At 35.0% G+C, this 16,215-nt stretch overlaps 1 protein-coding gene and 1 pseudogene across 1 annotated transcript; one reads left to right on the top strand and one right to left on the bottom strand.

Annotated features, from left to right (window-relative positions):
• The first annotated feature begins 3,651 nt into the window (after nucleotides 1-3,651).
• Nucleotides 3,652-3,766, top strand: LOC141694326 (small nucleolar RNA R71; annotated as a pseudogene).
• A 10,603-nt stretch (nucleotides 3,767-14,369) lies between these two features.
• Nucleotides 14,370-15,829, bottom strand: LOC141689237 (uncharacterized). Its single transcript, XM_074493466.1, has 2 exons — nucleotides 15,260-15,829; nucleotides 14,370-15,134 (listed from the first exon to the last, which is right to left on the bottom strand). Exons 1-2 carry the CDS (start codon nucleotides 15,827-15,829, stop codon nucleotides 14,370-14,372), a joined length of 1,335 nt encoding a protein of 444 aa, XP_074349567.1.
• Between the last annotated feature and the right edge of the window lie 386 nt (nucleotides 15,830-16,215).

Genomic DNA, 16,215 nt, shown 5'->3' on the forward strand with positions numbered 1-16,215 from the left:
TATTCCTCTCCTTAAATATTAAAATTCGTAGGCCTTTATTCATAAAATTCAGCTGGCTTGTAAAATTCGTAAAAAAATCATCGTAAGTCAGAATTCGTCGATTCTAGACTTTTCAGAAAGGTCTTTTCGTTCTCTACAACTTTCGTGTTTCGTGATTTTGAAGAAAGCCTCGTTTAGATAGGCAGAAGGGTAAATTCAGATCTGGTCAGGTTTTGAAGTAAATTTTTGATCGATCTTGCTAGTGTTTTTAAAATTATGTGTTATGTGTGTATATTTGATTATCAAAATATTGGCTAAATAACAATATATTTTGAAGTGATATGTAATATCGTATATATGTGTGGTGTGCCAATGATAATTTCAGATCTTTGATTTGGGTCATGCTTTGTGAAAATATCGAATAAGAACTTAGGACCATAGTCACCGGATTGTAGTGACAGTTTTCTGAAAATTTAGGACCATTATCACCGGTTTGTAGTGGTCGTGGCATGGATTACGGATTTTAAATTTTTATTATTTATGTGCTATGTGTATCTTATGTATCGAATAAGAATAAGAATATGAAAGTTATCGAAAGTGTGTGCTTCGTATATCGTATAGAATGTCATATTTTGTCATATGTTTATATGTTATTGGGCCCTACTAGTTGGATCGATTGTTTTCTTGCTGGGTTTCGCCGCTCATTACTTACAATTTCAGGTTTCGTCTAAGATTTGAATTGGAGAACATTAGAATTCCAGGACCTTTCGCTTTTAACTGCGCGTTTGTAATAGTCAACTTTGTAATAGATTTTGGATTAGTAATTGAATTTTATATTAGTTTTGATTTAGAATTAATAGTCCGGAAGTGCGGGCTGTTACAATTGGTATCAAGAGCAGGTTGTCCTTCGGAGTGTATTAGGTATGGGACTAATACATTCCCTAGGGTGCGTTTCTGTGGACAGTAGTGTTAGGCACAAAACACGCGCTAATATCCACACAAGTATACGCGTTCGAAAGTAATATAGAATAATTTCTAGTTCGTTCCCACAGAGACTCAGACTAATTATGTTCAATTAACACTTACTCACCAATGTATGATTACTTCTCAAAGTCAAGACAATAACACTTAGATTTGATTAACTAATTATTAACTACAATTAAGTACGAGAATTAAAACACTTAATTGGCACTTGAATTAACAATATTCAACACACATGAGATTATAACTTCATTACTACTTCCTTCAATAGTCATCGTTATTACCCTTAGCATGAAACGGTGATGATATTAATTGAACAACACGAAACTGATAAAAGCCAACTTTCGTTGTACTAATACCATTCTACCAAACATCCATAATTAAGATAGAAGTTGAATAGGCATCAATTATGTTGAGACCCTATATGTCTACAAAATTTGACAACATAACGATTTAAGCACAAGTTATTCTTTATGATTACACAGGGCAAGTAAAACGGTTAGAGTTACCCACTAATCATGCATAAACATACATGAACCTATACTAGCATGGTAAGTTCTAAACCTCAAGATCCGCCGTCGCTTCACAAGAGATTAACAGCCTATCTTATATGTTCGCGACGCACATACGACGAATAAGCACAACCTATGCTAGATATCATACAATCATCACACATTAAGGTATTAAACAACTAACTAAAGAAATCCATAGTAAATCCGTTACGACCCCATGATCACGATTAGCCCATGATAGAACTCATCGTCACCATGGGTTCATATGAAAACATGATGATAACACACAATAAAAACTAATAAAAATACTTATTAAAACCAGAGTACGTCACAAGAGTAATAAGGTTCAAAGTAAAGAAAACTAGCATCCACTGATACAACGAATAAAAGAATCACAAGAAAACGTATGCTTCCTCTTCTTCGTTGCGATGTGCTATGTTGCTCAACAGTCGGCTTACTACCTTCCTCTAGCAGAATTTTATGCATACAGTACGAAGGGCTGATCCCTTTTATATCTGCTATAGTCCATCCGATGGCCAATTTGAATTCTCTCAAAATCCTCAAGAGCTTGTCCTCCTCACTACCTGAAAGGTCAGATGCAATAATAACAGGTAAAGTAGATTCATCACCTAAAAAAGCATACCTCAAGTGTTCAGGAAATGGTTTAAGCTCCAAAGTAGGTGCTTCCTCAATAGATGGTTTGAGCTTTCCCTCAGCATTCTTGAGATCAGTAGTACCAAGAGATTCAAATGGCATGTCTAGCTTTCGCTTCTAAGGAGAAATCTGCAGGGAAGAAGAGCTTATCCACCTTTACTAACACGTCCTCCACGATGCCTCGTGGGTATGTAATAGAACGATCAACCAATTGTAGAGACATGTAGGTGGGCTTTGGATCAGGCAAATTCAACTTTTTGAAGATAGACAATGGCATCAGATTGATGCTTGCTCCCAAATCGCACAGGCATTTGTCGAAAGACAACTTGCCAATGGTGCAAGGAAAGGTGAAGCTACCTTGATCTTTAAGCTTTGGAGGTAATTTTTGTTGCAGCACAGCACTGCACTCTTCCGTTAGAGTAACGGTATCAAGGTCATCCAGTTTCACCTTCCTTGAAAGAATACTCTTCATGAATTTTGTATAACTAGGCATTTGCTCCAGAGCCTCAGCAAAAGGTATATTGATGTGAAGTTTCTTGAACACCTCCAGAAACTTACCGAACTGCTTATCCAATTTTTGTTGTTGCAATCTCTTAGGGAAAGGTGGTGGAGGATAGAGTTGTTTCTCCCCTGTATTACCCTCAGGCAGAGTGTGTTCAACAGTAGTCTTCCTTGGTTTCGCCGCTTTCTCCTTTTACTTCTCTTCTTCATCAACAACATCAGCTTCTCCATCTTTTATTTTTCAGCAACTTTTCCAGACCTTAAGGTGACAGCCTTTACTTGCTCCTTAGCTTCCTTCCTGCCTGGCACTTCAGTATCACTGGGAAGTGTGCCAGGTTGACGATTGAGCACAACATTGGCTAATTGACCGATTTGATTTTCCAAGGTCTTGATAGAAACAGCCTGACTTTTGCACAACAGCTTGAGCTCCTCGAAATCAGCACTACAAGGTAGAGCAGCACCTCCTTGTTGAGGATATGATTGCCTTTGAGCGTAATGCTGTATTTGCTGGAATCTAGGTGGATTAAACTGTTTACTTACAGGTTGCTGATATGGTTGCTGAACAGCATTCTGATTATTACTCCAGCTGAAATTGGGATGATTTCTGTTGTTAGGATGATAAGTAGTTGGCATAGGCTGCTGCGGTCGCTGATAATTATTCACATACTGAACAGATTCATTAACAAGAGAAAACTAATCCGTAGCATGAGAACCTGCACAAAGCTCACAGACCATAGCTATCTGATTGACTCCATAGTTGGCTAAAGAATCGACCTTCAAAGACAACGCTTGGAGCTGCGCTGCAATAGCTGTAGCTGCATCAACTTCCAGAATACCTGCTACCTTCCCAGGCATCATCCTTTGAGTTGGGTTTTGATGCTCATTTACAGCCATAGTTTCAATAAGATTATAAGCCTCAGTATAGCTTTTGTCCCACAAGGCGCCTACAGCTGCTACATCGAGCATGGTCTGAGATTGGGCCCCCAAACCATTATAGAAACCAGTGATCACCATCCAGTCAGGCATACCATGATGTGGACACTTTCTCAACATCTCCTTGTAGCGCTCCCAAGCTTCGCACATAGATTCTGTTGGTTGCTGCGCAAACTAAGTAAGAGCACTCCTCATAACTGCAGTCTTCGCCATTGGATAGAACTTTACCGGAAACTTTTGCGCAAGATCTTGCCAAGTAGTGATGGACCCAGCTGGCTCAGAATGTAACCAGTCCTTAGCTTTATCCCTCAGAGAGAATGGGAAAAGCCTCATCTTGATAGCCTCATCAGTCACACCATTATATTTGAAAGTACTGCAGATCTCGACAAAATTCGTGATATGCATGTTGGGGTCTTAAGTCGCAGCACCTCCGAAAGAAACAGAATTCTGCACCATCTGAATAGTGTCCGGCTTGATTTCAAAAGTGTTAGCCTGAATAGCCGGATGAAGGATGCTTGACTGAATGTCATCAATTTTAGGCCGAGAAAAGTCCATAAGAGCTGGATCTGCTGCTGGAACTATACGATCCCCCATGATTACTGGTTCTTTCTGCTCACTCTCTTTATCCGAATCTTTAAAATCTATCTTTTCTGGAATATCAAGAACTGAGTCTGTCTCCTCAGCTGTATCTAAAGTTCTCTTGCGAGTGCGAGAACGTGTTTGCATAAATGCTCGCTAGAGTACCTAAAACACAACCGGAAATAATAAGTAACACGTCTTAATCAATGAGTCCTAATGACCACTGATGGCAAGTACATAAACTAGACAAATACGCCGAGTCCCCGGCAGCGGCGCCAAAAACTTGTTAGGCACAAAACACGCGCTAATATTCACGCAAGTATACGCGTTCGCAAGTAATATAGAATAATTTCTAGTTCGTTCCCACAGAGACTCAGACTAATTATGTTCAATTAATACTTACTCACCAATGTATGATTACTTCTCAATGTCAAGACAATAACACTTAGATTTGATTAACTAATTATTAACTACAATTAACTACGAGAATTAAAACACTTAATTGGCACTTGAATTAACAATATTAAACACACATGAGATCATAACTTCATTACTACTTCCTTCGATAGCCATCGTTATTACCCTTAGCATGAAACGGTGATGATATTAATCGAACAACACGAAACTGATAAAAGCCAACTTTCGTTGTACTAATACCATTCTACCAAACATCCACAATTAGGATAGAAGTTGAATAGGTATCAATTATGTTGAGACCCTATATGTCTACAGAATTTGATAACATAACGATTTAAGCACAAGTTATTCTTTAAGATTACACAAGTAAGACGGTTAGAGTTACCCACTAATCATGCATACACATAAATGAACCTATGCTAGCATGGTAAGTTCTAAACCTCAAGATCCACCGTCGCTTCACAAAAGATTAACAGCCTATCTTATATGTTCGCGACGCACATAAGACGAATAAGCACAACCTATGCTAGATATCATACAATCATCACACACTAAGATATTAAACAACTAACTAAAGAAATTTATAGTAAATCCGTTACGACCCCATGATCACGATTAGCCCATGATAGAACTCATCGTCACCATGGGTTCATATGAAAACATGATGATAACACACAATACAAACTAATAAAAATACTTATTAAAACCAGAGTACGTCACAAGAGTAATAAGGTTCAAAGTAAAGAAAACTAGCATCCACTGATACAACAAATAAAAGAATCACAAGAAAACGTATGCTTCCTCTTCTTCGTTGCGATGTGCTAAAACGGTCTTCTTCCTTCTCTCCTTGCTCCTTGCTTGATACCACTCTTTTGTGAAACGTCTCTGAAAACTACTTATATAGAAGCCCACAAGAACCAGCCGCCTCAGAAGTCCAACAGAATAATGATTATAAAAAATCAGTATTTAAGGAGTTAGACCTATAGGAGATTAGAGAGAGTAGACGTTTAGGATTGTTATGAATTTGGGGACCAAATTCTTTTTAAAGAGGTTAGTATGTAATATCCCGTAATTTTTAGAATTATAATAATAATAATAATAATAGAATAATTGAAAAAAAAGATTAAAATTAGATAAGGATTAGGATTTAAAATTAGTTTAGACTAATGGGTCTAAAATTTGGATCATATTCTAATATGGATAACTTGTAGTTTAAAAATTGGGTTTTGTAACGTTATAAATATATTCTATTCATATTCCTCTCCTTAAATATTAAAATTCGTAGGCCTTTATTTATAAAATTCAGCAGGCTTGTAAAATTCGTAAAAAAATCATCGTAAGTCAGAATTCTTTGATTCTGGACTTTTCGGAAAGTTCTTTTTATTCTCTACAACTTTCGTGTTTCGTGGTTTTGAAGAAAGCATCGTTTAGATGGGAAAAAGGGTAAATTCAGATGTGGTCAAGTTTCAAAATAAATTTTTGATCGATATTGCTAGTGTTTTTAAAATTTTGTGTTATGTGTGTATATTTGATTATCAAAATATGGGCTAAATGACAATATATTTTGAAGTGATATGTAATATCGTATATATGTGTGGTGTGCCAATGATAATTTCAGATCTTTGATTTGGGCCATGCTTTGTGAAAATATCAAATAAGAACTTAGGACCGTAGTCACCGGATTATAGTGACAGTTTTCTGAAAATTTAGGACCATTATCCCCGGTTTGTAGTGGTCGTGGCATGGATTACGAATTTTATATTATTGTTATTTATGTGTTATGTGTATCGTATGTATTGAATAAGAATAAGAATATGAAAGTTATCGAAAGTGTGTGCTTCGTATATCGTATAAAATGTCGTATTTTGTCATATGTTTATATGTTATTTGGCCGTACTAGTTGGATTGATTATTTTCTTGATGGGTTTCACCACTCATTACTTACAATTTCAGGTTTCGTCTAAGATTCGAGTTGGATAACATTAGAATTCGAGGACCTTAGGTTTGGAATGGTTTAACTTTTGTACTTCCGATTTTAACTGCGCGTTTGTAATAGTTAACTTTGTAATAGATTTTGAATTAGTAATTGAATTTTATTCTAATTTTGATTTAGAATTAATAGTCCGGAAGTGCGGGCTGTTACACTTAGCTATTTATTAAAAAAATATTTTCACTGCAACAAATATAGGCATTTATGACAGTTAACTTGCAACAGGAAAAAGTGCGCTCTTAAATTTCGATGAAAAATTTCTACCATCGTAATTATTTATGAAGGAAATATTATTCCTTCGTAAATTTATTATTTTATTATTAAAATCCACTATCAAATGAATAAAATCAGTCAAGCAGGAGAACGACGTCGTGCAGACTTTACGACGGAAATATTAGTTTGTCACAAGTTAAATATTTTATTATTATTCCATTATAAAATTTAATTAAAAAAAAGAAAATAGAAGTTTTATTGGATTTGATGACATCGTTTTACTGTAATTTACAACGGAAATATTAGTTTGTCATAAGTTAAATATGTTATTATTATTCCATTATAAAATTTAATTACAAAAATGAAAATAAAATTTTCATTGGATTTGATGACATCGTTTTACTGTAATTTACGACGGAAATATTTTTTGTCATGAATTTTCCACCTTCCACAATAAATGCCACGTACTAGCATTTGTTTGCCCTCGAAAATAATACTTTTTTTAATAAAACTTATGACGGAAAGCCAATTCTTCAGTCGCAAGTTAATATATGCAAAATGCTACTGACTCTTTTAGCAGTTCACTTTTTCCCCTTGTTTTTTCTCACAAAAATATATCTTCGTATAATTCAAAATACATGATGACATAATTACAATAAATTTTACAATCTTCAATGTAAGTATTAAATTCTAGTTTTCTCTTATATTATTACATGCATTTAAATGTGTGATTTAGATTTTTATGTGTGCATGTTCAATATAAATATGTGTATGTATGTGTGCTTATGTGTTATTGACTTAACATTTTATTTTCATTTGTGATGTCTTATGATACTAGTTAGATCACTAAACGAATTATTCCCGGTGGTTATGATTTTACGAAAGAAATTAATAAAGGGGTTAAAGATTTCTTGGCATTTGCAATAAAAAATAGCAAGAAACCGGATGATCCGGAACTTTTGATTAGATGTCCGCGTAATCATATAACAATCAACTCTTTCAACTCATTTCTGATGTCGAGTTTCACTTATATGCAGTCGGTTTTCTTGAGACTTACACCATATGACATTATCATGAAAAAGAAGGTGGCTCAAGAAATGAAGAAATGAATGATCATGTAGATGTATTTGATGAATATGAGATGTTGAGGGATGCCTTTAGCGGGGAAGATTTTGGATATGTCAATAGTGTCCACGAGGAGCCGAACGAGCAAGCATCTAAATTCTTATATAATGTGAATAATGTCGGAGAACCAGTATTTCTGGGTAACATCAAGTACACACAATTGAAGTTTGTCACAAGATTACTACATTGGAAGAATTATAATAAATCTAGAGAGACGCGTTAAGCTATTGTTAGGATTATGGTGGAGGTCCTAAACAATATCTAAAAGAAGGACGGAAAATGAGCTGCCAAGATAAACTTGTCGTTAACCTTTTCTCTTGGAGAAGTTATACGAAATGTTAGAAGTTCAAAAGTTTCTTATATCTGATTTTAGGTTGATCTTAGAGTGTTACCACCCTAATTTATCAACTAATATGACCACGTGGCTTACCCTTGTTTCCACGCCACTTTTCTCATTTCTGGTGAAGCACAAGAAAAATGTTAAATGTAATAAGAATGTCAGGAATTCGACATTTTCGATAAATTATAATATTAATGGTTCTTGGGAAAAATACAAGTAAATATAATATATTTAAAATAAATTTAGTTAATATTTAATTAAATACAAGTAAATATAATATAATATATCTATTTATTGATTTATTTAACGAAAAATATTGAATGTATAATTATATAATTATTATAAGATACTTATAGATGTTAAAAAACATATACTTATATATATTATGAAATTATATATTTATATCATATTCTATATTATTATATAAAATTAAATTTTGTAGTATTTTTATAAAAATTCAATGTGTATTTAAATATTAATAAATTTGGTCAATAAGAAAGCCATAAGTTGACATTTAATATTATATAAAGTTAAAATATTAACATTAAAAAGAAGACAACACATATACATAAATTTCTTTAGGTAAGAGGGTGATGATCGTAGATGCTCCAAGTCATTAGCCAAACGGGCCCCTAAGTTTAGGGGCAGGGCATCACTTTCAACATGTGCAGAGAACGATGAAACTCCAATCACTGTTTTAATAACTAAGTTTGAATGGTATGAATAAACCTCAGCCTCACAATATATAACTAAGTCATCTTCATACAATGGTAGTAGTGGATACATGATGAATTTGCAGAGAAACATGATACACATGGATAAACTTTATCACATTCGCTCTGTTTTTTATTCTCATTACTTCCGTTCACCCTCGCATCAGTATCTACAACAAGACAAAGAGAAGCTCTGGAGAAGTGGATGAATAATAGCCTACCCCCGTCTTCCTTACTCGATTTATGGTCACTCGCTAATCTAGCTAATATTTTGTAACTGGACTGGTATTCTCTGTAATGCTTCTTCAGGTGCAGTCTCTGAGATATTAACCTTTCAGCACCTCGATTTTAACTCTAATAATTTTAGTGGATCCATCCCTTACCAGCTTAGCAATCTTCCTCCTGAGTTAACTAGTTTGACATTTCTGGAGGTCTTGAATCTCTCAAAATATCATCTTATCAGAGAAATTCCTCAAAAAGGACAACTTAGCACTTTCAATAATGATTCCTACCTAGGTAACTCGGCCTTATGTTGTATCTTTGGCATATAGGAGTAACAATATTCGTGGTGTCATAGTAATAATTTTATTTGCCAAGTTCACTAGTAGTTGAGGTCAGCTGGTAATAAAGTTAGTTTTGTTTCACAGTCATTAGTCTTCCCTTCAAATTATGTTGACAAGTTTTTTGCCAAAAAAAGTTCTACAAATAACATCACAGAAGATGTTTCAGAGTAGAAATGCGTCTCATTAGGAGGTTATTGAATTTGGAGAAGTCTCATTTTCGCAGATAAAGTAGACATAGAAGTTCTTTAGTCTAAACCTTCTTCTTACCAACTCTAAGACAAAGAAATGTATTTTAGTTTTGATTTCATCTAGATCTAACATATTAAGGGTGAGAAAGATGGAATACATTAAGTGTTACAAAATACATTACATACAACAGGGAACGGTAAGAACAATGCCTGAACCTAGGGGATAAAATTTAAATTAGACTCAATAGACCCAAGTAATCTTCTTATTATTTTTCTTTATTGTTATCACCCAATATTAGTGCTCCGGGTTAGGAAGCTGACGGTCTCGTCACTCCTTATCTTCTTACTAATATCCCTTTCCTTTTTATAATTTGTTCTCACTATATTAGTAATATTGATAGTATTACTTAAATTATTTGGTTTTAGTCAAATGGTTAGTATTAGTCAAAGATGGTCAATATTAGATTAAGTCAATATGAGAGGTAAAAAGTTAGTTATAACTAACTTTCCCTCCAAGTATATGGTGATGTATATATATGAGATGTAATAGCTGTAAATATAACTCCTTCTTCAATAACAATGAAATGATCTTCTTTACTGAAAATAACATGGTATCAGAGCTCACTAAGCTCATTAATGGCGGATAATCAAGTAGTAAGGTGACCGTTACAAACTGCTCGTCGTGAGGTTACGTTCTCGATTTGCTCCTTCAATTTCTTCATTTTATGTTTGTTTCTTGTGTTCAAAGTTCATATGAATAAGTGATTCATGATTGTTTCTGAGAAATCTTGTTTGTTTCTTGAATAATTGTGATCATACATCACCGATCTTGCTTATCTGGTTAGCCGATTAGCTATAATTGATAAATTCTGAACTTGATCATAATTGCACACCTAGTGTTTGATCAATTGATCTTCTAAATATCATAATCTTCAAACGATTTGTTCATTTCTCTTCTACGAAACTATCTCGTTCAGTTTTTTTTTATCTGCAATGGCGACTGAAACTACAAATACTGCCAATACCTCCTCCTCTAATACTAATCAAGATCCTATGAGTGTGTACTATATTCATCACTCGGATGCATCATCTACTCAACTTGTTTCAGTAAAATTCAATGGAGTAGGCTTTCACAATTGGAAACGATCTATGATGCTTACCTTATCTGCAAAGAACAAAATAGGCTTTGTGACTGGTACAATACCAGTGCCTGCATCTGATACTGCTGAGTATGCATACTGGGAGCGTTGTAATAATCTTGTCATATCCTGGTTGATTTTTAACCTTGATGAACACATTACAAAAAGCGTGTTGTTTCTTCCAAATGCTCAACAGATCTGGGAGGATTTAGAAGAAAGATTTGGTTATGCCTCCATGACACAGATTTATTCTTTGGAACAAAAATTACTGGAAATCAATCAAGGCACAGATTCTATATCTGAATTCTTTACTAAGATCAAGACACTCTGGGATGGTCTTAATGATGCAGATCCTCTTCCTCACTGGACCTGTAAATTGTGCACTTGCAAACTTACTTAGAGGATTCAGCAAAAACAGCTAGAACATAGGCTGTTGCAGTTTATGATGAAGCTAAGTGATCAGTATAGCACAGTAAGGGGAAATATATTGATGATGCACCCTTTGCCTAGTGTTTCTCAAGCATACAGGTTGTTTGCACAAGAAGAAAGACATAAAGAAGTATCTCAAATTTCCACTCAGACAGAGTCTCTTGCTTTTGTGGCTAACAAAAATAGTTATCAATCTCAAAGGTTTACTGGGAATAAGCAACAATTTTCAAGAAACAGTGATAACAACAAAAAAGAGAAGGTCTTTTCCTGTGAGCTCTATTAAAACTGTTTCAGCATTTCAATTGCTACATTTAGACATATGGGGTCCTTACAAGACCAAGTCTCTTTCTGGATGTACTCAGTTTCTTACAATTGTAGATGACTTTACCAGATTTACTTGGGTACACTTGCTTAAGTCTAAATCTGATGTGTTTTCAATTCTGAATAATTTCTTCAATTATGTTAATAATCAGTTCAAAACCAAAGTTCAGTGTGTGAGGTCTGATAATGCATTGGAATTGACTGAAGGATTACTTAAACAGTTATATGCCACTAGAGGAATCATTAACCAGACTACCTGTGCTTATACTCCACAACAAAATGGTGTTGTGGAGAGAAAGCACAGGCACCTCTTAGAGACAGCTAGAAGTTTGCATTTACAAGCTAAACTTCCTGATAAGTTTTGGGGAGATTCTGTGTTGTGTGCTACTTATCTGTTAAATAGAATGCCATTGAAATCCTTTGGTCTCCAAACTCCTTATTACAAATTGTTTCAAGATAATGCTGATCTCAGTCACCTCAAGGCTTATGGTTGTCTCTGTTATGTATCCACCAATAAAGTTCATAGAACCAAATTTGATCCAAGAGCACCGGCTGCTGTTTTTATAGGATACCCCAATTATACTAAAGGATATAAAGTTTTTAACCTTCAGAAAAATTCCACTATCATTTCCAGAGATGTGATCTTCCATGAATCCAAATTTCCTTTTCACATCATTTCACAGCATCAACAAACACAATCTCAGTTTCTGGATCACATTTTTTTACCTATTCTCCCTTCTTCTTCTTATTCTGGTTATGATGTGCACCATTCCACTACTGTTTCTGGCACTCCTACTATCAATGATTCAACTTCTACTACCAATGACACAAGATCTGTTGTTGATCTTTCTACTATTCCTGTCAGATAATCTTCTAGAACTAAAACAACTCCTTCTTATCTTCAAGATTATGTCTGTAACCTCAGTCATACTCCAAACTCTCATTGGTTTGGAATTGTTTCAGCCTCTAATATTCCTTGAAAACATTATGCTCTCTTGTCTCATTCATACATTACTGAACTTAAATCTTATGCAGAAGCTTCTACTAATCCTTTGTGGATTACAGCAATGCAAAAGGAATTAGAAGCCCTAGAAAAAAATCAGACTTGGGACTTAGTTCCTCTCCCTCAAAGTAAAAAACCAATAGGCTGCAAATGGGTATTCAAGGTAAAATTTAATGATGATGGATCTTTAGAAAGGTGTAAAGCAAGGTTAGTGGCTAAGGGTTATAATCAGAAACTTGGGATTGATTATGATGAAGTATTCTCACCTGTTGTGAAAATGAGTACAGTTAGATGTATCATTTCTTTAGCTGCCAGCAAACATTGGAAACTGCACCAATTGGATGTGAATAATGCTTTTCTTCATGGAGATCTCCATGAAGAAGTATACATGAAAGTTCCTGAAGGATTATCTAATCCCCTCAACTATGTCTGTAGATTAAGGAAATCTTTGTATGGTTTAAAACAGGCTTCTAGGATGTGATTTTCTAAATTGGCTACAGAGTTGCTGGCTCAAGGCTTTACACAATTCAAGAATGATTATAGTCTCTTCATTCTTAATTCTAATGGACATACAACTATTATAGCAGTTTATGTGGATGACATCATTGTCACAGGTAGTGATGAAACTCATATTGCCTCTATTAAGTCTCATCTTGATCAAGTCTTCAGTATTAAAGACTTAGGTTTGTTGCACTATTTTCTGGGAATAGAGATTAATTACTTCCCAGAAGGAATTATTCTTAGTCAAAAGAAATTTACAGCTGAGCTTCTTGAAATGAGTCAAATAGATGTATCAAAAAAGGCTGTAACTCCACTTCCTATTCACCTCAAACTAGATAACTCTCAAGGTGAATTGTTTTCTGATCCTGAACTATATAGATCAATCTTGGGAAAGTTGAACTTCCTTACTAACACCAGGCCAGATTTAAGCTATTCAGTTCAGGTTCTTAGTCAATTCATGCATCAACCAAGAATACATCATTTTGTTGCTTTGACTCATACTCTAAGGTATATTGCTCATTCTGCTGGTCAGGGTATCATCTTGAAAGGTTCAGATAAACTTACTCTGCAGGCTTATTCAGACTCTGATTGGGCTGCTTGCCCTGATTCCAGGAGATCTGTCACTGGTTATGTGCTCATGCTTGGAAATTCTCCAATCACATGGAAATCAAAAAAACAATCTACAGTTTCTAGGTCTAGCTCTGAGGCTAAATACAGGGCTATGGCTTCTGCTGCATCAGAGGTCACCTGGCTAGTTAGATTGCTTGCAGAATTAGGCTCACAAATCTCACTCCTGTCACACTTCATTGTGACAATCAGTCCGCTATATATATAGCAAAAAACCCTGTCTTTCATGAAAGAACAAAACACATAGAAGTGGATTGTCATTTCACTAGAGACAAAGTTCTTGAAGGCCTTCTTCAACTTACCTATCTTCCAACTAAACACCAGTTGGCTGATATTTTTACAAAATCAGTACCTTCTCCACAGCTTCATTATCTCACTGCCAAGTTAGGGTTATTTGATTCTGCATTCTCAACCACCCCTAACTTGAGGGGGGATATTAGTAATATTGATAATATTACTTAAATTATTTGGTTTTAGTCAAATGGTTAGTATTAGTCAAAGATAGTCAATATTAGATTAGTTAATATGAGAGGTAAAAAGTTAGTTATAACTAACTTTCCCTCCAAGTATATGGTGGTGTATATATATGAGATGTAATAGCTGTAAATATAACTCCTTCTTCAATAACAATGAAATGATCTTCTTCACTGAAAATAACACACTATGTAGCGGATGGAGCGATAAATGAGATTGAAAGAATAATTAATCCCAACCATGTCAATAGTCCTAATGTAACTGCAGCAGCTGTGCTGTTAGTCGCAAATTCCTCTTGGGTAGTAGCTGCAACTGCACATGAATAGGCCATTATCATTGATGTGAGAGTTATCCACATGGCCGCTCGTATAAGCCAAACAAAAAACCTCTGTTTCAGAGTTGCACCACTGACATATAGAAAGATCACACTTAGAGAAGCCATAAACGAGATGGTGTTACATATCCAAAACCTGTCGCTCAAATCAGGGTAGTAGTAGGCTAGAAGGGAATTTGCAGGAGCAGGTCCATATATATCTTTTGTGGCATCCGTTCCAGCAACACCACCAGGTGGGCTAATAGTTGCTTGGTAAGCCATAGCAGCTATTACAGATGCAGCTACCAGTAGTATCTTGTCTCTCTTTTCTCTTTTCTCTTGAAAGAAGGTAAATCTTTTCACCTTTTTCCACATCTTTACCAGCTTGCTATTGCTGTCAGTTGCTGGTTCTCTGCCTAAGTTTTGATCAGCTACTCCGCCTACCTCTGGAATTAGGAGGCTAGTCGTCTTTGATGCTTTAGCCCGCAAAGTACCAGCTGAGATCAGGAGCTCCTTAATTTCAATGGTGTTCACATCTTTAGGCATCTGCTCTACTATGTCCAAGGCTGTGAAACCATTTTCATTTACTGCATCCACGTCTACTTCTTGAATTCTACTCATCACCAGGTACTTCACTATCTGAGTAATTAAGCATAAAGTCATTCACAAGAAGTAAAATATATTAAACACATATCCAGAAAACAAAATATTAATTAGAATAAGTGATCTACAGAATAAGTAATCACAGGTGTAGGAAATTTTACCTGCATCCGTCTCAACGTTGTTGCAGAATGTAAAATAGTATTGCCAGCTTTATCTTTGATGTTTGACAAACCAGGACCATTTGATTCTAATATAAGAATGAGAACATTTAAACGATTATACATAACACACAAGTGCAACACTGTTGTTTCTTCATCACACAACTTAGGGTGGACTTTAGTCAACTCACTGACACACTCAAGTTGACCATTCATTACAGCCAGATGGAGAGGGGTCCTTCCATCCTCGTCAGACACTTGACACATGTTTGGATCATACTCTAACAATATTTTAACAAGATCTGCATATCCGTTAGCAGATGCCAAATGAAGAGGAGAACGACTTTGTGAATCTAATCTGCTTGCAAAGTCAGCCTCGTAAGAAAGAAGAGATTTAGCAAATTCAAAGTGGCCTAACATAGAAGCTACATGCAAGGGTGTTTGGTTAAAGCAAGAAGATATCGAAACTCGAGCAAGAGTGAGTTCATCTTCTTCCATCATTGCTTTCAGAGTATCTATGTCTCCTTTCAAACATGCACCGTACAGCTTCTTCTCCATCACCCCAATATTCATACCTTGTATTTATTTGTCGAAAATATGGCTGTGATGAAAAAAAATAGTTTTGGGAAGGGTTTTTATAGAAAATTAATTACTGTAGCTATGAGTTTGATTCTCAGGCATGTCCAAGAATTCCCTGCACCAAAGATACGGCAAAATTATCAGAAGTCAAGATGACTGATTTGATAATTTCGTAGAAATTATATATTCCCAACTTGCTATTCACGCACCTAATTAACATCTAGTGGCTTGATGGAAATAAATTAGATTGTTATTCATCCTTCCCAAAATATAAGTTATTTTGATTTTTTACTTATATTTTATGGTAAATAAAAAATAATAACTTCACAAATTATTTTTTAAATTTTCTTTTTCTAAATAAAAATATATATATTAAATTT

The sequence above is a fragment of the Apium graveolens genome, chromosome 10 (assembly GCF_009905375.1).
Source record: "Apium graveolens cultivar Ventura chromosome 10, ASM990537v1, whole genome shotgun sequence".
Lineage (NCBI taxonomy): Eukaryota > Viridiplantae > Streptophyta > Magnoliopsida > Apiales > Apiaceae > Apium > Apium graveolens.

Excerpts from the sequence above, each read along its gene's own strand:
- LOC141689237 (XM_074493466.1), bottom strand. The coding sequence starts at position 15,829 with ATGAATATTGGGGTGATGGAGAAGAAGCTGTACGGTGCATGTTTGAAA. Across the intron at positions 15,135-15,259 it reads CAACGTTGAGACGGATGCAG|ATAGTGAAGTACCTGGTGAT; the intron begins GTAAAATTTCCT and ends TTAATTACTCAG.